The sequence below is a fragment of the Misgurnus anguillicaudatus genome, chromosome 12, assembly GCF_027580225.2.
Source record: "Misgurnus anguillicaudatus chromosome 12, ASM2758022v2, whole genome shotgun sequence".
NCBI classification, from domain to species: domain Eukaryota; kingdom Metazoa; phylum Chordata; class Actinopteri; order Cypriniformes; family Cobitidae; genus Misgurnus; species Misgurnus anguillicaudatus.
In genome coordinates this window covers 19199106-19225363 of record NC_073348.2, presented here as the reverse complement: position 1 = coordinate 19225363, position 26258 = coordinate 19199106, and the positions used below count along the sequence as shown (strand labels likewise).

The following is a 26258-nucleotide window of genomic DNA, read 5'->3' as shown; positions in this document are numbered from 1 at the left end:
TTATTATAAAAACTAACTATGGTGATAATAATAATTATTATTATTATTGATATTATTATTAAATATTATTAGTTCATTTTAGTATTATTAAATATTATTATTATATTTTATTATTAAATTATTTTTGTTATTTTATTGTTGTTGTTGTTGTTATAAAAACGAACTATAATAATAATAATAATAATAATAATAATTATTATTATTATTATTATTATTATTATTAAATATTATTATTTCATTTTAGTATTATTAAATATTATTACATTTTATTATTATTAAAGATGATTATTACTTTTTATAATTATTATTATTATTATTATTATTATTATAATTATTGTTATAATAAAAACGAACAATAGTGATAATAATAATAATAATAATAATAATTATTATTATTATTGTTATTATTAAATATTATTATTTCATTTTATTATTATTAAATATTATTATTATTATAAAAACAATAACTATCATACTAATAAAGATAATTATTATTTGTATTATTATTATTATTATTATGAATAATATTATAATTATTATGATAATTATTATTAAAAAAAACTAATTATAGTAATAATAATAATAATTATTATTATTATTATTTGTATTATTATTATTATTATTATTATTATTATATTTTAGTATTATTAAATATTATTATAACATTTTAGTATTATTAAATATTATAATTACATTTTTATTATTATTATTATTATTATTATCAAACAGAGCCTGTCTAAAACAGTTAATATTTGTGCAATTCTGGTTGATAATGCAGAAATTACACACTTAACCTTTTTTTCAAAACATTCACTGCTGAAATGTCAACTTTAAAAATAAATCCACTGTTTTAAAATCTATATAAAAAATGTATTATGTGCATCTGAATTTTTACAGGTGAGCCCTGATTTTATCCGCAGTGGAGAATTTACTCTGGAGAGGATGGGTGTCACATATAAAGCCACAGCTCACTTGAAATCTCCCTTTGACCCCGAGAACAAGCGTGTTAAAGGAATCTACAGTTCTTCATAGGATGAGAATAAAGTGAACAGAATTTAACTCATCCAGATTAAGTTCTGGGTAAGGGAGCTTAATGTTTACAGGCCTTTATAAAACACTAATAACCCTCAGCATGCCAGATGAAACGAAATGCTGTTTATTGTCGGTGTCATAAAGTGGTCATCTGCTGTTTTGGATTATGGAGGAATACAGAACTAATGTGAATTTTAGAAATGACCTGGTGGTGTATTAAAGTAGTGTCATAACAATCTTTCTGTGCCTTAAGGAATAGTTTACATACAAATTTACATTATTTACTTGCCATTATGCCGTCGCATGTCCATGTTCCCAAATAATGCAATACTGCCATACTACTTTATGTCAGTGTATTGAAAGCGCAACATGAACATTGTGCCTTTTATATTTCACAAAAAAAGAATCATGCAGGTTTTGTTACAGCATGAGGTTGAGTAAATTACTTTATTTTTTTTTCAAAAATGTTATTTCATTGGGCATCTCTTGGATAGCAGGTCTTAACCTTTTTTCATAGAATATAGCTATACATTAAAGATGTTAATCAATGGGTAAAAACTTACAATGCATAATATAATAGTGTGATAAATTTTCAAAAATGTAAACATTTCATGTAATATAAAAGTCAGATTTGTGTACAGGTTATATAATCATATGCTGTATTTTCCAGATGTGACAGAAGCTGAAAATAAATTATGTAGGTCGGGCTGTGAATTCATTGTTGCTTGTAATTCTTTGTGAAGTTTTGCTCTAAGCTGTCTGCTGTTGAACTCCATCTGTTGTTTAAATGGACAGTGTGAATTTGTTATAAATGTATCATACTGTATTTGTATTAATGTGAGAACAACATGACTTCACTTTTTCTGGATGAAATTTTTGGTGTATAATTAGGTGCTAAATAATTAATTAATTGTAGTATACACTGTTGTATGCATACAGTATGTGAATTTTTTGTACACATAAAATACGTGGATGACCTGCTACATTTTCCACAATCATCCTGACATGTGATAAGTGATCAAACACAATTGGACAAAGTTTAATTAGAAATGCAAAATGGCCATTGTTGTTTCTGATAATCGGACACCACGTGTTGAATTAAACTTGAAATTAGAAGTAAAAAATAAAAATAAATTAACTACTTTTGTGTGAGTCCTGAAGTCCTTTTGTCTACAACCAAATCACAGCTGTGTTAATATTTACTACAACAGCACTTCTGCTTCTGTATTACACTGTAAAAAGTAAACGTTGGATTAACTTAAAAAGTTACTTCAATTGGTAACACCCCCCCCATAAAAAGATTTTATTAAAAATGTAAGTAAAACAATTCAGTTGATACAGCTTACATTTTTTAGGAGTTACCAATTGAAGTCATTTTAAGAGTTTTATCACCTTAATTTTGTTTTTACATGAAGTGAGACCATTTAAGTTGACAAAGTTTTAGTAAATCAAGCTGTCACATTTTTACAGTGTATTGCTTAACTGTCCCATGCAATGTGAATAATTTTTTCCTTTAATTATATTTAGTACTCTAAACATGATAAAATACTTGAATAATTTATTTTCATTCAGTGTTACACAAAATTTCCTCCATGTTGTACCGGCTGCAACGCTGTGTTTGTGAGCAAGCAGACAGGTAAAGCATTGAGCTCTGCAAGATGCAGAGGCCATCAACCACTATTTGGAGGCTTGACCTCTGTAGGGTTTTCATTCAGAGAGGTCGATCGGTGGTTTAATTCACATGGGTATGGGGCTCTCTGGAGTTCTGCTGTAACCACTGGGATTTCCTGCTTCTGCCATTCTCCCTAATGCAAAAATACATGGATAAGGATCGTGTTTATTTGCAAATCAGTTTTTCATTTAGGTCCAAACTTCAGACTTATAGGAAGATGTGACCCTGGACCACAAAACCCGTCATGGGAAAATTTTTGAATTTGATATGCTGAGCAATTTGAATAAATAGCTTTTCATTGATTTATGGTTTGTTAGGATAGGACAATATTTGGCCAAGATATGACTATTATAAAAACTGGAATCTGATGATGCAAAAAAAATCTAAATATTGAGAAAATCTCCTTTAAAGTTATCCTTTAAAAAGTCTTTAGCAACTGCATCCACTCACAATTTGTTATATAGTTTATATATATATATATATATATATATATATATATATATATATATATATATATATATATATATATATATATATACAAACAATAGGAAATTTACAAAATATCTTTATGGAACATGATCTTTACTTAATATCATAACATTTTTGGCATAAAAAATTATTTTGACCCATACAATGTATTTTTGACTTTTGCTACAAATGAAAAGTTTGGTTCCAAAACGAGATAACGAGAAACTTTTTTTTTCAGAAATCTCGTTTTTTGAGTTGTGCATTTCTGCAGTTGGTTTGTTTTGATTTAAACCTTCATAACTTAATACAGCTAAGTAGCACCATATAACACATTTATAAAAAATAAAAATTTAGTTATCTCGTTTTGGAACTAAACTCTTAAAGTTGCAATGAAATTACAATGAAAAACTATATATTTTTTTAATATTGTGGTATTATTAACAAATGACTTATCTGTGAGCTTCATTATTTAAAAAAAAATCGTGTGTGCTCATAATCTTTAATCAAAAATGCAAATCTCCTCCCCTCCTCAAAACAATCTCTCTTCATTTCCAGTCATAAGTATGGCAGGTGGGCGGGGTCCGGGAGAAGATCGCTGCGATTAGCAATTAGCAACATGACCCAACTTCAAACAATCCAATCAAATCTTGATGGACCAATTCAAATCTAGCCCTGCCTTATTTCATCTCAAAAGCCGTTTCATTCGGATATACGTCACCACGGGGTAAATAAGGCAATCGCTACTTCCGTTTCATGGCGACTTTAAATAAATCCCTATCTATAGTCAGCCAAATATCAAAATTACCCCATGATTAACTCACCCTTAAACAATCCGAGGTGCATATGTCTATCATTTTCAGTAATTTTAGTAAATGTCCTTGCTTTTCCAAGCTTATAATGGGAGAAAACAGGGATCAGGGAACAACTTTTGACTTTGAAGCCCAAAATAGTGCGTTCATCCTTCACAAAAGTAATCCACACGGCTCCAATGGGTTAATAAGGTCTTCTGTGTGTAATCAGTGCGATATTTTAAGAAAAATATCCACATTTTAAACTTTATAAACTATAATAACTAGCTTCTAGTAACAACGTCATCTTTGACTCACGCGATTCACGTGAGTCACTGCGCAACGTACCCATGGCAACCAGCGCTCACTACGATAAAACTCTTGTGAATTGTGCGAGTCCAAGTTATTACAGTTTATAAAGTTTGAAATATGGATATTTCCCTTAACTCGCATGAATAACCCGCAGAAGACCTTTATTAACCCCTTGGTGCCGTGTGGATTACTTCTGTGAAGGATGAATGCACTTTTTTGAGGTTTAAAGTCAGACGTAGTTTCCTGATCCCTTTTTTTTTCTCTATTATAAATAGATTTTTTTTATACTTTTGAAAGCCATCCCAAACCTCTGTATTATTATTTATTTAATATTTACTTAGTATTATTATCTATTTATTATTATTATCTTGAGCGTTGGTTGCTGCTTAGTCAGTATTGTGGCCTGTATATTTGTTGCTTTGTTTTTGATGCTCATCTATGCAATATGATGTCACTGACAGTATTTCTTTGGTTTTTGTTTTGTATGCTTGATTAAGTGTTTTCTTGTCTTTTTGATACGACTGGTAGGCTAAAAACTGAATTGCCCTACGGGGATAAATAAAGTTGTTTGAATTGAATTGAATTGAATAAGCTTGGAAAAGCAAGGACATTTACAAAAATAACTCCAAATGTGCTCGTCTGAAAGATGAATGATGGACTTATGCATCTCACATTGCTTGGGGGTGAGTACATAACGGGGCAAATTTGATATTTGGCTGGAGCATCCCTTTAAGACTGGCGTTGGGTCACATATACACTCTTATAAAATGCTGGGTTGTTTTGGGGTCAAAATAAACATTTTGTACTGTAGGTTTATTGTATCCGACAATTGAGTTTGTCGATATTTTACCCAACCATAAGTAGGAATCCAGCATTTTTATGGGTGTACGAGAATATATAATCTGCATAATATGAAAGTTTGGAAATTACATATTAAAACTAGGGCTGTCAAAAGATTAATCGCGATTAATCACATACAAAACAAAAGCTTGTGTTTGCATAACATATGTGTGTGTGTCCTGTGTGTATATATTATGTATATATAAATACACACATACATGTATGAATTTAAGAATTTTTTTATTTAGGTATATTTTTTATTTATAAATGAAGAGTTTCGTTGCAAAACGAGATAACTCTGTTTTTAACATTTTTGTCAAAACATGTTTATAATTATGTTATTATGTTATTATTTTGTGTTATGGTGCTACTTAGCTGTATTTTTTAAATTATGAAGGTTTAAATCAAAACAAACCAACTGCAGTTAAATTGATATTAATTGGAATGCACAACCAAAAAACGAGATTTCTGAAAAAAAAAAAAAACTGAGTTATCTCGTTTTGCAACTAAACTCTTCATATATAAATATACATGTAAATGTTTCTTAAATACAAACATTTATTTGTGTGTATTTATATATATATAATAATTACATACAGTGTACACAAATAAATTATGCAAAAAACTTCTATTTTGAATGCGATTAATCGCGATTAATCTTTTGACAGCCCTAATTAAAATGCATTTTTGATAGATTTGGATAGAGATTTAACTTGACAAATGAGAATTACTATGTTAATTAACACATTTACTGTACATGATGCAAAGTTCATGCCAGTTCTGTGAGCGGTTTGCATAAGATGTAGTTATTCAATCAGGGTCTTTGATGTGCAGATGTACTCACTGGAAAAAGCTCAGCTGTGGATTGGTTACAATGCATGGAGATCGGTGAGGAGGTGTAAAGTGAGTTCAACACCTCCCCGCTGAAGGAGTCCCAGGTTATTGAGGAGAACTCCTCTTCAACACTTGTTTGAGGACAAGTGCAGCTCTCGCGTGCCTGAAACCTACATATATCAGAGGGAATTGAATCAAATGAACACAAACTGTAGTTATACGGTTGGATGGGCAAAACACCACCATCATAATTCCTCAATGTTTCCTTATTAGGATTGGAAAATGCAATTTGCAAGTACAATGCATTGTCGAAGAAAACCTATTTGCCAGTCACTCCGATTTTTTAAAAGCGTCCTGGCCTCGGGTTGTTAGTCTCAAAGCACCGACATCAGTTTCACGTATTTGTTTATTGTAATATAGACCGACTGGGTCAGAACTCTGTAATACACGACATCATTTCCCCCTGCAATGCTATTTTTAGGGCTTTCATCACTTTGCGACGTAATGACTGCCACGGAGGTATGCGCGATGTAATTTCATGCAAGGGTCGCGTCTAATGTTTTGGTGTCAAATTAGTCTCGGCAAATGTTCCTTGAGCTCCTCGCGTACCTGTTAATGATGCTGAAGTATTTCTGCAGGTAATCCGGGTCCACGTGACTCTTGCACAGCTCCAGCTGTGTGCGTGGGTAATAATGCACATAATTGACGCACATCTCTTCCATAATCCCAAAGCCGCCCTGCACAGGATGAACTTATTTAAATGCTGCCTGCACTTCAGTCTGCCTACAAAGCACTGCTAAAATGACAGTAAATACTCACCTGTACTTTATATTTATACACTCTATATAAATATATGAAGAGCTGATATGCTTGGAAACAGTATTTTACGACGTACACTCACCTAAAGGATTATTAGGAACACCATACTAATACCGTGTTTGACCCCCTTTCTGCCTTAATTCTCTGTGGCATTGATTCAACAAGGTGCTGAAAGCATTTTTTAGAAATGTTGTCCCATATTAATAGGATAGCATCTTGCAGTTAATGGAGATTTGTGGGATGCACATCCAGGGCACGAAGCTCCCGTTCCACCACATCCCAAAGATGCTCTATTAAGTTGAGATCTGGTGACTGTGAGGACCATTTTAGTACAGTGAACTCATTGTCATGTTCAAGAAACCAATTTGAAATGATTTGAGCTTTGTGAAATGGTGCATTATCCTGCTGGAAGTAGCCATCAGAGGATGGGTACATGGTGTTCATAAAGAGATGGACATGGTCAGAAACAATGCTCACGTAGGCCGTGGCATTTAAACGATGCCCAATTGGCACTAAGGGGCCTAAAGTGTGCCAAAAGAACATCCCCCACACCATTACATCACCACCACCAGCCTGCACAGTGGTAATAAGGCATGATGGATCCATGTTCTCATTCTGTTTACGCCAAATTCTGACTCTATCTGAATGTCTCAACAGAAATCAAGACTCATCAGACCAGGCAACATTTTTTCAGTCTTCAACTGTCCAATTTTGGTGAGCTCTTGCAAATTATAGCCTCTTTTTCCTATTTGTAGTGGAGATGAGCGGTACCCGGTGGGGTCTTCTGCTGTTGTAGCCCATCCACCTCAAGGTTGTGCGTGTTGTGGCTTCACAAATGCTTTGCTGCATACCTCGATTGTAACGAGTGGTTATTTCAGTCAAAGTTGCGCTTCTATCAGCTTGAATCCGTCTGTCCATTCTCCTCTGACCTCTAGCATCATCAAGGCATTTCCACCCAGAGGACTGCCGCATACTGGATGTTTTTCTCTTTTCACACCATTCTTTGTAAACCCTAGAAATGGTTGTGCTTGAAAATCCCAGTAAGTGAGCAGATTGTGAAATACTCAGACCGGCCCATCTGGCACCAACAACCATGCCACGCTCAAAATTGCTTAAATCACCTTTCTTTCCCATTCTGACATTCAGTTTGGAGTTCAGGAGATTGTCTTGACCAAGACCACACACCCCTAAATGCATTGAAGCAACTGCCATGTGATTGGTTAATTAGATAATTGCATTAATAAGAAATTGAACAGGTGTTCCTAATAATCCTTTAGGGGAGTGTATGTGATCCTCATATAGTCTCAATCTAATTAAAAGTTTGATTCCAATCGCTGACACGATCTTACTCAGTCAATATTAAAGATTTCAAGGTTATATTTTCACATTTTCATATTTTCGTTACATTATGTAGGATGATTTTAAGTTAATCACTAAAAATTATTTTAACATTTTGGAAGTGGTGGAGGATCTTTGGAAAGACAAAACAGTACTCTAGTTATATTCTTATACAGTTATAAATCATAAATCATATCATATGAGCTCCATTAAAAGACCTTATACAGTATATACTATGTTGATGTGTACTTACCACGGTAGCTTTGTTCCTGTCTTCTGTATTGTATATACACTTGGTTATGAGAACATCACCCTGCGGGGTAGACACGCACATCATGTTCAGATCAGCTTTAGCATTGGGATATTTGTGGATGGTGCTGTATGTGAGTTTCAGACATTTGGCAGGTTAGCATTAAACTGGCATGTGCAGTGTTGTATGTGGGTGTGCTGCTGGGTATTGAGTCTAAATGCAGGAGATCTGGCTTTTGTTAGGTCGCTTGCTGGCTGCATCCAATGTCTGCAATACCTCTTTCTGTCATATGAATATACCACGGTTTTAAAACGTATGAACTTACTGGCAAAACAGTCACCATCTTCTTCAGTACACGGATGATCTGGATCAAAAATGAAAAGGTTACAAATATTAGTGTTAGTGTTGAAGACTTTCCTTTAGAACTGGATGCAAGTGAATGTGTTTAATTCTTGCCAGAATCGGGTAAACACATACGTAAAGATACTCAAAGGTACTTGTTTGTTAGTGTTTTCTATAGGAAAAAATATGAAGAATGAGTAATTAAAGTATAGCAAGGACAAAGTGTTCAGAAATGCAGCAGTATATGTGGGCAGCTGACATGACAGCCAGCAAATAACAGTAATTATAATCTAATTATATATGTAATAATATGTTTTTATTAAATATAAGTACAATTATATGCAGTTTTTATAGCTTTGTAGTTTTTTATATTTGCACATTTAAATTATATTGAGTAATGCAGAAAAGCTAAAAGGCACATTTTTAAATAAATACACATTTTAAGCATATACTATACATAAATTTGTCAATAAGAAAAACTTCAACTTCTTGCTTTATAGTTCTGTAAATTAATTCATTTACAAAATAAACACACACAAAAATACTGTGGTTTAATATTTATTACAGTAATCTGTAGTTTCATTCATTTAAAAAAAAACATTTGCACTTAAATTTTTAAGTATAATCAACAAGTCATTTCAACTTTGAATTTTTTATCTCGACTAGTGATGAGTAAATGTAATTTAAAGGTGCACGATTTTTGAGAAACGCTTTGGAGTCGGGTCGAGTACCAAAACACACTTGTAGCCAATCAGCAGCAAGGGGCGTGTCTTCTAAACAATATCATTGCCTGGGTTGAGTATATGTGGGGTGGGTCTTTCAAAAGAAGGACCAGATTCTATTGGGGTAGGGGGCGTGTTTCAACATTGGCTTTCAGAGATCATGCACCCCGCCTTTAACATAAATAAGTTGAATTAGCTTAACTTAAAAAATATAAGTTAAAACTACTTAAAATCCAAGTTGATTATACTTAAAAATTTAAGTGCAAAGAATTTTTGTTATGGTGAACTATAGTAATATTTACTATGGTGAGGTTCATGAGGTCTATAAAATCAAGGATTTTTACTACAGCTTACTGTAGGACTATTTAATCCAACAGGAAATAATTAGACTTAAAGTCAGTAGGATCTTATAGGCTTTTGGATCATCGCAGAAAAATACAAATAAAAATTAGGGCTGTCAAAAATTAATCACGATTAATCGCATACAAAATAAAAGTTTGTGTTTGCATAATATATTTGGGTATGTTGTGTGTAGTTATTAACAGAGATGGGCATAAATACATGGAAATGTATTTCAAATACAAATACAAAATACTGTGTCGAAAAATGTATTTAAATACAAATACAAAATACTGTGAGGAAAAATGTATTTAAATACAAATACAGTATTTTGTATTTTGAAAATACACAAAATACATCTGAAATTGGTGATTCAGTGCAAGTATCCCTATTAGGCTGAAATCTATCTGGGTCTATTTCTGAATGCCAAAAAGCATTTAGATTTGTGCAACTGCTTAAAAAACGTTCATTTTATTTTACGTACCTCTTGATTTCCCCTGCCATGTAGGAAATAAAAAACTACAAAAAAACTTGGTAACACTTTACTTGAAGGGGTGTGCATAAGATTGACATGACACCTTCATAATCATAACATGACATGTGTCATGAACATGAAGAAGATTTTATGCACATTTATGACAACTGCCATTAAGTGTCATTTTGAATGCAAAGATGACATTGTTTGAGATATCTTTGACAACTTGACACATAAACCAATACAACACAACTTGTTCTAAATCATAAACAATAATTATCAAACTTAAGAAACTACCTATAGCTTTGTAGGTTAACATTACATTAAACTGTGATTTAAATGTCATTAAGTGTTAATACTATATCAAATATTATTAATACTCGGTCAAATAAACATTATGAACTGAAGAATATTCATGATGCTGTTATAAAACTATTTAACAGAGTATTAACACTTAATGACATTTTAATGACAAATTCTATTTGTATCACTTGTAAAAAGTGGTCAGTTATGTTGTCTTGGTTAATGTCAAGTTGTCTTGACAAGTTATAATGTATTTGTTAATGTCAAGTTGTCATTACAAAGGCATTTCAAACGATGTCATATTTGCAATAAAAATGACATAATTGAACAAATGACACTTAATGGCAGTTGTCATAAACGTCCATAAAATCTCCTTCATATTCATGACTCATGTCATATCATGATTATGAAGGTGTCATGTCAGCCCCATGAACACCCATTGAATCAAATGATGTTTTATAAAAACATAAAAACTTTTTCATGTGTCATCGACCCACAACCTAAACAGTTTATATGTGAAGAAATCCACGTATTTACTTCTCATGAGACGAGTGCTTGAAGTGTTGAAATTATTCGGCAAACTACTTTCTCTCATCGCTGCTTTTTGATGGTTTTGAGAACAATTACTCACAAGTCGCCCTCTGTCATTTACAGAATTATACAATGGAAAGCACGTCAAGCATAAAAATCTTGTAGGTTTACTGAGGAGCCTGCAGGTTCACGCCGTAGAGTAGAGCCATGCGAATTGCAAAAGTGTAAACAAGGCTTCAACTGCGCAAAGCTAAAAAGAAATCAGCAACTGTGTGCTGATTCCACCACTTGCCGCGTCACGTGTGAAAAGGCCTTTAAAGGAAAACACCACAGTTTTTCAATATTTTACTATGTTCTTACCTCAACTTAGATGAATGAATACATGCCTATCTTTTTTCAATATGTGCACTTCATCTTTGCACAGTGTGTCATGAATGTGTTAGCATTTAGCCTAGTCCCATTTATTCCTTAGGATCTAAACAGGGAAGAATTTAGAAGCCACCAAACACTTCCATGTTTTCCCCATTCAAAGACTGTTTACATGAGTAGTTACACGAGTAAGTATGGTGGCACAAAATAAAACGTGATTTTTAAGTGAATGAAAAATGAGAACTATATTGTATGGCGGAAGAGCACTTAGTTTGCAGCACTTTAGTAGTAGTAACATCATGACTCCTGTGAAAATGTTATTGCGCGCCGAGGTCGAAATGCTGCAAACTATGTGCTCTTCCTCCATGCACTGAAAAAAGATAGTTATGTATTAATTTGTCTAAGTTGAGGTAAGAACATAGTAAAATATTAAAAATGGTAGTTTTCCTTTAAGTCAAAAGTGTAGGCCTATTTGTCAGCGTTCCACACTCTGTCTCAGTCGTGCAACGTGCAAGTGCAACTGCCTGCCAACGTGCAAGTGTGAATTTGAATTTCCTTTCGCGACAGTTATAATAACACAAATCACATCACACCCAATAATTCAATCGCCTTTGCTTTATTTCCTACTCCAACATTTCAATTATTGCCCACTAAAAGCTGCACAGATATATTTGCTTACCTGAACTCTGGTGTCTGGTATGAACTAGTTGATGCATGAAAACAGCACCCTGACTGGTTGACTGGCTCAAAGTATTTTGAGTATTTTAAAAATACAAAAATACTCATCTTAAATGTATTTAAATACAAATTACATTTCATTTTTTTCAAAGGCTTTAAAATACAAAATACAAAATACTATTTTGTATTTGAAATACTGCCCATCCCTGGTTATTAAATATGTATATATGAATACACACACACACATGTACACATTTAAGGAAAAAAAAAAAAAATTATATATATATATATATATATATATATATATATATATATATATATATATATATATATATATATATATATATATATATATATATATATATATATATATATATATATTTATTAGGGCTGTCAAAATAAACGCGTTGATAACGCGTTAACGCAAATTCATTTTAACGGCACTAATTTTATTAACGCGCGATTAACACAACACGCAATTTCTGTTTGACCCACAGCTGGATGAATTGAGACGCAGCAAGTGACTGGCGCTGTCTAGATGAGTCGGAGCTTTTCATAAAAATAAGAACATTAAGCTCTCGAATCTAGCGAATCCAATGCTCTAAATGGTATTTAAACATCTAAAATGCACGTTTTCTGCACGTGCAGTTTTCTTTATCTGCACGTTTTCTGTGAGGTGAGGTGTACCGTCCCAAATCCATATAAAGCAAAGATGCGTCTTCTTTCACTTTTTAGTTTCATTTTAAAAAGCATTCAGAAATTATTGAAAATAGACCGCAGGACTTTCGTGATGTTAAAATAATTATTAAGAGAGATAAAGTTCGGGATCTGATTGATGTTAAAAGAGTTATTAAGAGTGACAAGGCTCAAAAGCGATGTCTGACACAGACATCTGAAACGCATGCACACAAATGCGCGAGTGCGTGACCCTGATATATATAGATATCTAACACAAAATTACAGGTTTAAAAATATCTGTTTTGACAAGAATTCACGCAGGTATGACCTATAATCTGTTATATCTGAAGTGATTGTTTGGTTAACTGTTAAGGAAAAGTATCTGTTGTGTCATTATATTAAACCCTTGCATTATCCTACAGTCTTAAAGTGGTCTGTCTCAATGTCAAAATTAAACAATAAAAGAAAAACATATATGAATATTGATATTGTTTTTGCTCTGCATTAACAGGTAAAGTTCTGTCATGCTTTGTCAGATTCCAACAATTGTTCCAATTGTTTTGAAGTTTTTTAATAGAGAATGTTAAAATATAAATGACACATTTTTGAAAATTTGCTCATCCCCACTCAATTTGCCAGCACAGGTCACAAATGATGCAGCAGCAAACAGAAATGGAGAAAGAACAAGGTCTTCTAAAGGCAAAAACATTTATAAACTATGGCTGATGGTTCTGTTGAAAATGTAAACAGGCTGTTGTAGACATACATTTGCATATAGCATATATATTATCCAAATCCATGCTGATTAGAGCATTACAAACTTAAAAAGTGTTACATTTAGGTACATTTAGAACAGATAAAAATGTGCGATTAATTTGCGATTAATCGCGAGTTAACTCATGAAATCATGCGATTAACTGCGATTAAATATTTTAATCTATTGACAGCCCTAATATTTATATATTTATTTATTTATTTTTTTTTTTTTATTATATTTTTCATATATTTATTAATATTTTATATATAATATCAATTATATATAAATCTAAATTAAAATATATACATGTAAATGTTTCTAAAATACATGCATCCATGTGTGTGTGTGTTTGTATATACAAAATAATTACACACAGTGCACACACATATATTATGCAAACATAAACTTTTATTTTGTATGCGATTAATCGTGACTAATCTTTTGACAGCCCTAATAAAAATGTGATCAACAAAAGGTTAAGATCAAGTAGATGAACACAACTCTGAATATTTACTACAAATTAAAAGCTAAACTTAGCATATAAGCAAACTACTCCACGATCACGCATCTCCAACGTCATCACCATTAAGCTCCCGAAACTTTATTAAATACATTTAAATACTCTTTGGATGAATCTTTTTAGGTATGGTGCCCATGTTGTATTGTTTTTGAGATTCTTATCAGTGTGATGATGATGTTTACAGTTTCTGACAATGTCTGTAGTCCCATGTAGCAACATTTTAGCAAGGGTATTACAAAGTGAATTGGGTATTACTGGTTTGTTTTATGTCACAGAATAAAACGTTCAATTATCTTGAACTTTGGTTTTGGGATGAAAGAACCAGAAGTGCTAAAATCCAACTAATTTCTAGGCTTTGCCTACAAAATTACAGTATGTCATTGCTGAAGCTCTACTGCAAAATGGAGCAGTGCAGCTAGGTGGGTGTGGTCTCTGTAGGACATGGGGATTGAAGGAGAGAAGCTAAAAATACGAGCGCTTGGCGATGTCAGCCGAAATAAAAATGTGCTTTCATGAACTTAAAATCTTAACCAAAGCTCCAAAATGAACACTCACCAGGATCCAAATGTAAGTTTAAACTAATTGTTAACTTATTTGCATGAGTTGATAGTATGAATACCTGGTAATGTGTGCTGTAGTGTTTGTCCTCTTGTACCACCTCAGTCTCTTTACCTCCTCGTACCAGGACAGTTCTGACCCCGAGCCCGGCCAGGTGAGTATGCAGCTGTGATGCAAAGATGTGTATACCTCCTGCAGGAAGTGCCTGAATGTGATCAAATAAAAAAATTCATTCAAACTACTTCTATAAACCAAATCTTTATACTTATATTATATTTGAGATACTATCATGAAAAATTTAATTGCAAAGCTGTACTTTTTGAAAGTGACCGTGTGCTATTTGGTTTTCAGGGTATTCTGCAAGGTATAGTCTTTTATTCATTATTTTTTATCATCCCCCCAGGTGAAGCTTTTAGGTTTGTTCACTTTTAAAATCTACTGTATATAAAATGCCTAATAACATGCTTGAAAACTTTAGTTTGACCTTGTTTTCCAAGTATAACAATGTTTTGTTAATCTTTTTTTGTTGATGAGCTTTGGCTACTGTGGGGCCTTTTATGAACCTTTTAATACGTTTAGAGATGAGTTTCTAGTGATTGCATAATATCATGAAGACGGCAGTTCATCTTCATTTGAGAATTCATCAGCTTTGGTTGGATCTTCATTTGTTTAGGGGTCATTTAGGGTGAGTTTAGCAAAAGAGCCGTTCATTATTGATGCTGTAGGGTTTTTGTTATTCTAAAAATGTGTCTAGGTTAAAATCACTGTCTAGGTTAAGTATAAACCCAATATAGTCTGGCTATATATAGTCAAAATAATCTTCAAATTTGGTTACATGTCATTTTTGCCAAAATAACTTGTGAGATGTAATATGTGTGCAAAGTTTCATTTATTTATTTCATTTTTGGGCTATAGTTAGACAACTATAAAATTTTGACTAGACGTCTGGGCTGTGTTTAGACGACTATTAGACATCTTTACATCAAAAATAGGAACTATATTTTATGGCGTAATAGCACTTTTGGGAGTGCTTCGACTCGCCTGAAAAGTCCGCTCCCCTTCTCCCTCTCATAATGGGAGAGGGGGGGTGTTACTGCGCTGAGTCGAAGTACTCCCAAAAGTGCTATTACGCATAAAATATAGTTCCTCTTTTAAATCCGCTTAGAAAAGCGCTACGTTTTATTTTGTACCACCAAACTTGCTCGTATAACTACTCGTCTTAAATAGGAAAAACGTTGATGTGTTTGGTCACTTCTAACTTTATCTCTAAATGGTACCATTGAATGAATGGGGCTAAGCTAAATGCTATCGAAGCGTCGCAGCGCGCTCCAGCGCTTACGTGTACGCACACAGATGATAGAGGGATGTATCAACAGTTCTTAGTTAAGGTAATAACATATTTTAATATTGAAAATGAGTAGACTATTCCTTTAAGAGGTTAAAATTGTTTCCATTGTGTACCCTTCAGGTATTTGTAGCGTTACAAAATCTGTTGCGTCTCATTTGAAATAAACTCACGTGGAGTGAAGTCAGTATTAAGCAATTTTTGTTCTCATGGCAAGTGAGGAAGTTCAAACCGTCTGTGTGCATTTGGCGGTGCAGTAGCCAGCCAACTGGAATGAGTGCTGGCGGGGTGGGATGGCCATGACGGGGGTGTAGACGAGCCCGAGCTCCATGATACCCGCATCAAACCTCCGAAGAGACGGAGTGTACCATAAACGAATGCCTGAGGAGTCCTTCCGGCCTGTGACGCACACACACAAAAACAGGAGAACAGAAATAAAAAAGAGGGCTGGAGAACGTTGAGAAGATTAGGACAAATCTTCTTGCCCCAGATTTCAAGGCTTAAGGTTAGTCCTAGACTAAAACACGTTTGAGCTCTCTGCTCTTCTGAGCTTCGCCAGGGGTCGTACAAGTTTCGGAAAGTTTTTTCGATTACGGGTCCAGCTGACGTTTCAGGGGTTTCTATACGTATCACTTCTTTTTATGGGCACTTCCCCCGGAAAACCCCGCCCACCTGCAATCAGCGGGAGACGCTAGAACTTACAAACATCACATCACGCGACAGCCTTGTTTAATTTCAAAACTGAACAATGGCACGAAAGAAAAAGTGTGTTTTTGGATGTCAGGAGAAGAAAGCCAGCCGTATGGAAACAATGGATATAGTTTATTATCCGGGGTAGCAGCGGAGTTTTGCGTGTGTGTTTGATGCACTGGATTTCATTGAAAAGTCCAAACCGGGTCATGAGTTGGATGCGGTAAGTAAGACTTCTGTCTTATGTTGGAAATAGGTGTGTGCATATAAATGACACGAACATGTAGTGAATCATAAGTTAAACAGTGTTGTATAGTGTTGCATGACTCGTACTCGCTCCTCCCGCGGTAGTAACTCCTCCTCCTTCGTTTTTCGTACGTTATCGGAAAGAATCGGTAAAGCTAATCTTTCTTTTATAAATCTGATTCAACTAAAGACTCTTTGGAAATATAAAGGGTATAATACTACTCTATAGGTACTTCAGATTAACATCAGAAATGCAGAAACAGCTTGTGTTATGTGAGCTTTAACGTATAGATTGAATGCACTTTAAGTTGCTTTGTATATGTCTTTCATAGTGTCTATGTGTGCATACCTGATATAAGGAGAGGATTATGGTAATGAACTTCAAGGCGAAGAAACCTAGAAGATCCATCTCCTCCCAAAGGCAAACCAGCATCAGCAGGGTAGTAAAATGCCTATGCATGTACACAAACAAACATAACATCATTTTGGCTACAGCATGCATGGGAAGTAAATCATCATTTCGGTTTTTTTAATGTTTTTTGTATAGAAATTGTAGGGTTCAAGGTCAACCCTTTAAAGGGGACATTTCAGACAAAATACTTTCTTTAACCCGTTAATTGGCGTTGTCCCGCGAGCGGGACACCTACATTTATTTCAATATTTTCTATGTAAATGTTAATCTATCATGAGTCAAACTATATATTGTTGGAAAAGTCTAAGAATGTAGTTTTCATATTTTAAAACCTTTTAGCAGTAATAATAATGCAGTAACTGTAATTTATTCATTTGTGACACAAGTATGCAGCAAACCTCCAAGCAAACCAGCACAAACCTCAGTTTTTTGACAATTTTATGTATTAAAAATAATACTATATTGCATTTTTATTTATTACAAATAAATGTAAACTGCTTTAAAAAAATAATATTTTCACCTCCAGACACTTCCCTAAAAAACGTTGAAGTGTCTTCTTTAAAACCAAAAATTACCAAAATTAAAACCAAAATTAGGCTTCCAGACCAAAAAAAAAAAGAAATGCCAGAGTTATATTAATTTAAAGGTGTATATCACCTTTTCACCAACCCCCCACTCAAAAAGGGCTGCGCCAGTTAAAGGGTTTTAAGACATAAAATAAGTCTTTGGTGTCCCCAGAGTATATATGTGAAGTTTTAGCTCAAAATACCATATAGATAATTTATTATAACATGTTATTACACGGCTCTCTGGAATGCTTGATTCTGATTGGTCAGTTGAGACATTTGCAGGTTCGTTCTTTTCGAATAATAACCGCTCCAAAGTAATAACGCATAGCCGGTACTACTTGTACGATTAAAATCGCTCCGCGCCAATAAAGACCAAAAAAGATTACTGTTTGGCGCCATCTTGTGACAAACACTGGACAACCACAATTAAGAATGGAAAATTTTGACATTAATTTTAACATGTACGGAAAAAACAAAACATTTAAACAGTGTATAGAAGAACGAACAACGACAAGACACAGAGAGCTTACTGAGACTGAACTTGACAAAATAGAGCATGACAGCTACGAGACCAACACACAAAAAAATACAGAATGGGCATTAAAACTTCTCAAAGACTGGCTAAAAGAAAAAAAAATGGAGACAGACAAGTATGAAGCAGCGGATCTTAATAAGGTATTACAATCATTTTATGCATCTGTGCAAAGTTTCGCAGAAGGATAAAAATGTTAATTTAAAACAAATATGCCAATAAAATGTTTAAAATTCATATTCATGTCCGTTTTTTTCTTATGTGACAAGTAGCCGTGTAATAAGCGGGATAATGTAGAGGCAGCCGGTAGTTATCGGGAAAATAAGCCCCTTCAGTGTGATACAAGACCCTCCGCTTCGCGTTGGGACCTGATCACACTGTCGGGGCTTATTTCCTTATTTTGGGTGTGTCCTTTAAAATGCAAATTAGCTGATATCTGCACTAAATGGCAGTGCCGAGTTGGATAGTGCCGATTAAGGTGCGGTATTATCACCTTCTGACATCACAAGGGGAGCCAAATTGTAATGATCTATTTCTTCACATGCTCACAGAGAATGGTTTAACAAAACTAAGTTACTGGGTTGATCTTTTGAAAAACTCAGATTTTCATGATATGTCCACTTTAATCCTATTACCCAAGTTATTGTAAGAACCTCATAGAAAATGAATTGAAATAGGCTAATACATGTGACCTTCTGAGGTTTATTATAAACATTTGTTGAAAAAATAAAAAACAATTTATTTATACAGCGTACAAAGCCATATTTAGTACAGTAGCATAAAAAGTGTCTGCAGTATTGTCTAATAATCCAACCAATGCATGCCAACCAAGAAGTCTGAGCCAATGACAATGCACACTTATTACTTATTAAATCGAATTTAGACTGAACCAGAACAGTCCTGTAAATCCATGACAATAAATTTAAAATTATATGCATGCGCCGATGCGAATCTCGTACCCGTCTTATCTGTTTAGTTTAAAACTCTTGTGTGAAAGATCTCTTTACATAACCGACCTCCCACCACCTCCAGTTTCTCACCCCATCCCCGCATCTTTCTCCCTCGATTACGCTGTCCATGTCTCTCGCTCACTCCCCCTCCTCCCTTCAGCAGCACCAAATGACGTTTAAAAATAAAATGATGAAAAAATGAAGGGAAAACTGCAATTAACTAAAAAAAGTCCTCTATAATCTCATCTATTCAGCTTGACATTGGCAGGAAGCAGAACACATGATTTGTATTTCTCAACTCCCGCATAATCTCATTGGAAGCCTCGCTGTCTTTCTCTTCTGTCCCGCTCGGCATCAGTCCTTGGCTCCATCCCTGATTTATCAGGACGCCTCTGCATTCACCTTAAAACCATGACTGGCACCTACCTGAAGTGGGCGAACTGGCACGCATAAAGCCCATCTGTGAGTGTACCTCCTGTAATGAACTCCTAAAGATGTTCATATGCTCTGTTTTAGCTTTCTTAACTTTAAGGGGAAGTGATTTTAAGTGTAACATTTACCGATTTGTTTCATTGTAAAACTATAAAATATACAGTAACCATAGGCTTAATTTAAAGGACCCTGTCAATATATATATATTATACCCGGGGCAATGTGATGCCAGTCACGACGCAAGTGGTTTTGCTAGTTTCAGCGCATGCAGTCCATTCAGTTATCATTTTCACATCTAGCGCCATGTTGTTTAATGCACTTGCGCCCATCTGTAAATTCAAGGGCATGCTGGTCTAAAAACAGGTGTGTTTAGGCACATTATTGCTATTTTGAGGCGCAGTGGCACAGTATTTTTTGTTTTTTATTTAAAGGACGCATTAATAGGCAGGAATATTAGGAATGTTTCACCTACATGTCAACTAACTATGTTGCTATAGGTTGAGACATTTTTGGGTGTACTGTTCCTTTAAGAAAACCAGCACTGTGCTTTTATGAAGGGATTAGGAGTGATTTCGCATTACAGTTGTATACGTACCTCGGCTCCCATTGCCCAGGCAGCCAGAACGTGTCGGCAGTAATTCAGTTTGCGGGGTTTCATCTTAGAATCGCAGGAACCGCTGTATGTTGGCACGGTGTCCATTTGTGGGGAGCATTCGAACACTTCGATATGATGAACAATGGCTTCATTACCAGGAGTAATGACAGATTCGTACTATAAACACAAAAAATGGGCACACTGAAAAGTTAGCACTAAATGAAGACACACAGGTGCTATATTAAGAAAATGCTACGCTTCCCAATGCAAAATATTATATTATGTGATTGAACTATATTTTCAAAAAAGGGTTAAACCCAGCCATTATAGGTTAAATTAACCCAGAAAATGTGAATATTTGACACAACCCAGCATTTTGGGTTGCCACAACCTAGGGTAGCTTAAATCACAACCTAACGGCTGGGTTTTTTTTTTTTTTGAGCGTATGCATTCATTTCTACGGCACAATAAAGTAGGGTGAGTTATGTGACATTTCCATTTACCATGACAATGTGGTTCTTGGGCATATTTGGGGGAAGCTGATAGATGTGACACCAGTATGTGGTCTCCTGTGTGGGGATGGTGACATCAGGGGCCAGGACCTCCAAGCTGCGAACATCTCTTGGTAGAGGAGGGGCTGGCGTGTCTGGACGCAGGAGGAGGACTCGTTGGACACCAGGTTGGAGGCGGGACACGTTCAGCTCGTGCAAAGACAGGACCGGGCGCTCAAAAATGGCGTAAATTATGTGGACGGTGCCTTCCTGAAAATCAGATCGAATCAATCCTAGTGTGCAAATGCTTAGAAATAAAGTTGTTTCTTAAATTGATAGTTCACCCCAGATTGAAAATAAGCCCATATTTTACTCAACCCACAAGCCATACTGTGTGTACATGACTTTGTTCTTTCAGCCAAACACATGTAGAGTTTTATTAAATAATGAGTCTTTTTGTATAGTGGCTGGATATACTGTATAGTGGCTGGATATATATATATTCTAAACCCTCTGTGTCTTGTTCACTACTTTGATGTATGTAGTAATGTACCTCTATGACGTAGTCGTGAGGGTCACAAGTGCTGAAGGGTCTTTTGAAGAGCAGAAAGAAGCCTTCACTGGAGTGATGAGTCTCCAGTAGCTGATAGTCCTGCTGGGTGTCCAACATTACCCGACCTTCACTGTCACTCCATGCATCCTATATGATTTTAAATACAGTCACATAAAGTCACATTCATATGCCTATACATGCATATTCAAACACATGCAAATGTTTTCATTATTAATGTTTTTTTTCTAGTTTTCCATTATATTTTGATCTGTTCATCTACAATAAAGTCTCAATGTGATGGTTACAGGGATGCTTATTTGATATGCAATAATAATAATTTAAAATGAATAACTATTGGATCGAATTAAATCTTCTTTCATTGCTTGCAGACGTGCCTGGCGTAGACTGTATTTCACAAGCAATCGAACGCTGAATAAAGCCTGTGCTAAGCTAGGAGTAAATGCTTTAATCTTCAAAAAAGAATCAACTGAAACTTTTTGTGTGTGTGGGTGCTGTCCGACACCACATGCATGATTTTTTAAATATATCAAGACAATACAGAGTGTTTCTGTAGTTCAACTGGTAAAGGGTGACGCTGCACTGTAAAAAAAAATCTGTAGAAATTACAGTGTTACTTGCAGCTGGTTACCGGTAACTTACCGTAGATTTAAATGTATGTTATTTACTGGCAACAGTTTGTTCAAAGTTAAATAAATATAAAAAGTCTTTATCTTCACAGAATAAAACTATACAATAACAGCCTCATGCAAAGCATTCTGGGAACCAGAAATCATTATCAACCTTTTTCTGTTTTTTGCTTCAGATTTTGTTTTACGGAATGCTTTGCTTGATGCTGTTATTTTAGTTTTACTATGTAAAGATAAAGACTTGTAAATGTTTAATGTTCATTTAACTTTGAACAAACTGTTGCCAGTAAATAACATACATTTAAATCTAAGGTAAGTTACCGGCAACCAGCTGCAAGTAACACTGTAATTTTAGCAAAGCTTTGCAGTAAATACAGAGTATATACAACTCAATTCAACCAACTCTTTTAAGTGTTGACTAGTGATAAGTTGAAATAACTTATAAAAACAAGCTGAAATTGTTTAACTAAATTTAAGTTAAAGTATAAAATATATGTTGATTTTTTACAGTGTATACTGTATATAGAAAATATACAGCGTTAAACCATCACATTTTAATATGAACAATAATATATATTAAATGTAAAACATTTTAATACCAAATTAAACAATATCCATTATCCATAAACATTAAGTCATCTCAATATATGCTATATACACTGAAAATAACAATGGTTCCACATAATTAAATTAAGTTTTCTTAAAATTTGTTTTTAAACATAATTCAATTATGGACACTTGTTCAACATCATTGAATTAAGTTTTCTTAAAATTAAATTAATGTTATTTTTATTTTTAAAAATTAGATTCAATTGTGTTGAACCAACACTGTAAAACATTTGCTGTAATTATGCAACTGGCTGCCGGTAACTTACTGTAGAAGATAAAGACGGAAAATGTATCATGTTCATTTAACTTTGAACAAACATAAATGTAAGTAACATAAATGTAAAATCTACAGTAAGTTACTTGCAACCAGCTGCCAATAATACTGTAATTTCTACAAAAATTTTTTACTTCAATTGGTAACGCCTAAAATTGTTTATTTTTTTACTTAAAATTTAACTTAAGTGTTACCAATTGAAGTAATATTTCAAGTTCATCCAACTTTTTACCATGTATGCTAAACATTTTCCAAATTGAGCAAAAGCCAAAAACTGTATCCATTTACAAGAAAATTATGTGTACGGTAATAGTTAAGTACAGTAATCATAACAAAATCCATAAAGCAATCCAAAAGGCACTAGAAATGACCATTAAAGTTCTGTACGGTCTCAAAAGGGGATATAAATATTAAGAACTAAAAATAATGATGCATTCATTTATATCTATAAATGTATTTATAGTACATTTAATCTTGCACCAACCTTACCAAGCATGAATAAATGATTACAGGAAATACTGAACACTTCCTACCCCAAAATATGATTTGTGTCCATCGTCCCAGAGAAGGACCAGGTCTGCATTTGTGGGCTCTCCTCGATCGGACATTCCCAGCAGAACGCCATGATGAAGCTCTTTTACTCTCAGCTCTATGTAAATCTCTTGAGTGGGATAGCTGATGTTCCAGGACAACTCTAGCTGACCGGATGGATCTAACGGCATGTGATAGGTCAGCGATGGTCTGGTATAGGTCGTGGGTGCTTGGTAAGATGCCACCAGGAGCACCACTACCGTGGCCATGAAGGTGAGATACATAAGAGTGACGTCTTGTAGGCGCAGCTCCTTGTTCAGCAGACGCATTTCCTTTGTCTCCTTTTGCTTGAATTTTTAAACTTAGATTCTTAAAGTCTTGGGTCTTAACGTGTTTGGATTTGTGCTTTTAAGCTCAGGTTATTCTTAACTTCTTCTTCAAGGGAGAAGGTCTTCGTTTTGTAGAAAGATTTCATCCACGCTCAGATCAGTCCCGAGTCTCTTTTCTTCTTTTACATACCGTCTTTTGAGTATGCTCTTGTCAGTGTTTCTCTATAATCTTGTAGATTATGTATCCAGTTTTTTTCCTCAGTTGGCATCTGATTCTCACTTCAGTTTTCAGTCTGACCTGACTTCGGTGTTGGTTGACTCCTGTCCAGTCAGACTCTCTTTGGCTTTTAAGAGCAAGACCCCCTACTTTATCCTGGCTAATTGTATTAGCTGGGTTAACAAAATCCAATTGTTTATTTTGCCCTCTGGACAAACTTTTTCTTCCAGCATCTGCTTTTCGTGAGCAAGCGGGGTATACCAATGGCGGATTTCTGCCATGGTTTTTACCTTGCTATAGATGTGACACTAATGTTAAAAAGATGTAGAAATTGTAATTGTGTTTGTGAAATCCAGGCTAAAGTCTCTTTACTTTATTATTGTCATTTCACTCATTGATTTTAATCTTTGACATAATCTCACTCAATCTAAATATTAAAGATATCAAGAATATTAGAGACTGGAACGTCGTTTTAGACCTCAATTTGACAAATTTATTACTGGACTAATATTTATCTTCCTCCTTATAATGTAAGAATGCCAGTCTGTTCTTGCACTGCAAAAAAAATCTTAGTATTTTTGTCTTGTTTTCAGTAAAAAAATATCTAAAAATTCTTAAATTAAGATGCTTTTTCTTGATAAGCAAAACGACCCAAAAAACTAAATCTAGTTTTTAGACCAAAAATATTAAATTTAAGTGATTTTGTGCATAAAACATACACAAAAAAAATCTGCCAATGGGGTAAGCTATTTTTTCTTGATTTTAGTGTTTAAGAAAATGTTCAAGATTTTTTTCTTACCCCATTGGCAGATTTTTTTCGCTTGTTTTATGCACAAAATCACTTAAATTTGATATTTTTGGTCTAAAAACTAGACTTGCTCATCAAGAAGAATTGTTATCTTATTTTAAGAATTGTTAGATATTTGTACTGAAAACAAGACAAAAATACTAAGATTTTTTTCTTGAAAATAATTTTTTGCAGTGTGCCTGGTTTAAAATGAACACAAACAAAAACGTTGTGTAAGTGAATGGCATTTCGAATAGTGAATGCCTACTTTGTGATACAGGAGTAGATTTTAACTGCAATGATTGATCAATTTTAGAGACATTTATGTGTCATTTTGCACATATACTGGCATCTCAAGGACTTTCTGGGACATGAACATAACTTGAGGTCTAATGATGCAAAAGAACAATAATGATGTATTATCTCTCAGAGCTCAAGATTCATCAATACGTTTTTTTTTTTTAGATTGATCAGGCCTTATTTTTCTTTAATAAAAAGGGCGCCCATCATTACTAATAGACATGAAATCACAAATAAAGTAAAAATTTAAATATTACTTAATATATGTTGCATATCACTCATCATCTTTAGTCCGATTTGATAAACGATTTTAGTTTTGATGGGTATTTGCTGATTGTCTGACCCCATAAATTAAGTTTGGGTCTAACACAAAAAGTCAAAATAAAATGTTAACGTGTGTACCCTTTTATGCATGCATTTATAAATAGTATGTGCTTGTTTCTGCAGTACATCTTTTACAAAATAGCAATTCAGTAAGCACAGACAGACACTTAGATTGCATTAAATAGACACTTGTGAACAAAAGATGCATTAGCTTGAGGAGGTTACCATAGCAACATTAGGCTCCTTGAGCACTTCCTATTAAGATAACTATCAGAGGGTACATACAAAGCATATACAGTATACTGTCATTATGTGCCACTACTATAATAGGCAGATGATAAATATATCACAAATAACATTAAAAGTCTATTTAAAATAGCTATCTATCATTATTTACCTGTGTACCATACGAGCCCAGATGAACCTAAATTAAAGGGATACTCCACTTTTTTGAAAATATGCTCATTTTCCAGCTCCCCTAGAGTTAAACATTTGATTCTTACCATTTTGAAATCCATTCATGATCTCCAGGTCTGGCGCTTGCACTTTTAGCATAGCTTAGCATAATCCATTGAATCTGATTAGACCATTAGCATCGCGCTAAAATATAACCAAAGAGTTTCGATATTTATCCTATTTAAAACTTGACTCTTCTGTAGTTACATCGTGTACTAAGACTGACAGAAAATTAAAGTTGCGATTTTCTAGGCAGATAAGGTTAGGACTATACTCTCATTCTGGTGTAATAATTACTGATTTTGCTGATGTAACATGGCTGCAGTGGGCGTAGTGATATTACG

The 26258-nt window shown here is 34.1% G+C and overlaps 2 protein-coding genes across 4 annotated transcripts in view; one reads left to right on the top strand and one right to left on the bottom strand.

Moving 5' to 3' along the window:
- Positions 1 to 2174, top strand: part of sardh (sarcosine dehydrogenase) — a 72919-nt gene extending 70745 nt beyond the window's left edge. For all 3 annotated transcript variants that reach the window (XM_055208904.2, XM_055208903.2, XM_055208902.2), the window contains one exon: positions 898 to 2174. In XM_055208904.2, coding sequence (XP_055064879.1) covers positions 898 to 1032 — 135 coding nt within the window. In that variant the 3' untranslated portion in view covers positions 1033 to 2174. The remainder of the gene's footprint in view (positions 1 to 897) is intronic.
- Positions 1523 to 24489, bottom strand: dbh (dopamine beta-hydroxylase (dopamine beta-monooxygenase)). The gene is made up of 12 exons (XM_055208911.2): positions 23504 to 24489; positions 21441 to 21587; positions 20900 to 21157; positions 20397 to 20573; positions 17256 to 17358; positions 16203 to 16369; positions 14687 to 14830; positions 8679 to 8717; positions 8357 to 8416; positions 6556 to 6683; positions 5957 to 6116; positions 1523 to 2837 (listed from the first exon to the last, which is right to left on the bottom strand). Exons 1-12 carry the CDS (start codon positions 23828 to 23830, stop codon positions 2703 to 2705), a joined length of 1845 nt encoding a protein of 614 aa, XP_055064886.1. The 5' UTR covers positions 23831 to 24489; the 3' UTR covers positions 1523 to 2702.
- Positions 24490 to 26258: the final 1769 nt, after the last annotated feature.

Coding starts and splice junctions, on each gene's coding strand:
- dbh (XM_055208911.2), bottom strand. CDS start 23,830: ATGCGTCTGCTGAACAAGGAGCTGCGCCTACAAGACGTCACTCTTATG. Junction 21,588..23,503: donor GACACAAATCATATTTTGGG/GTAGGAAGTGTT, acceptor AAAATCATATAG/GATGCATGGAGTGACAGTGA. Junction 14,831..16,202: donor CCGCCAAATGCACACAGACG/GTTTGAACTTCC, acceptor GATCACATTCAG/GCACTTCCTGCAGGAGGTAT.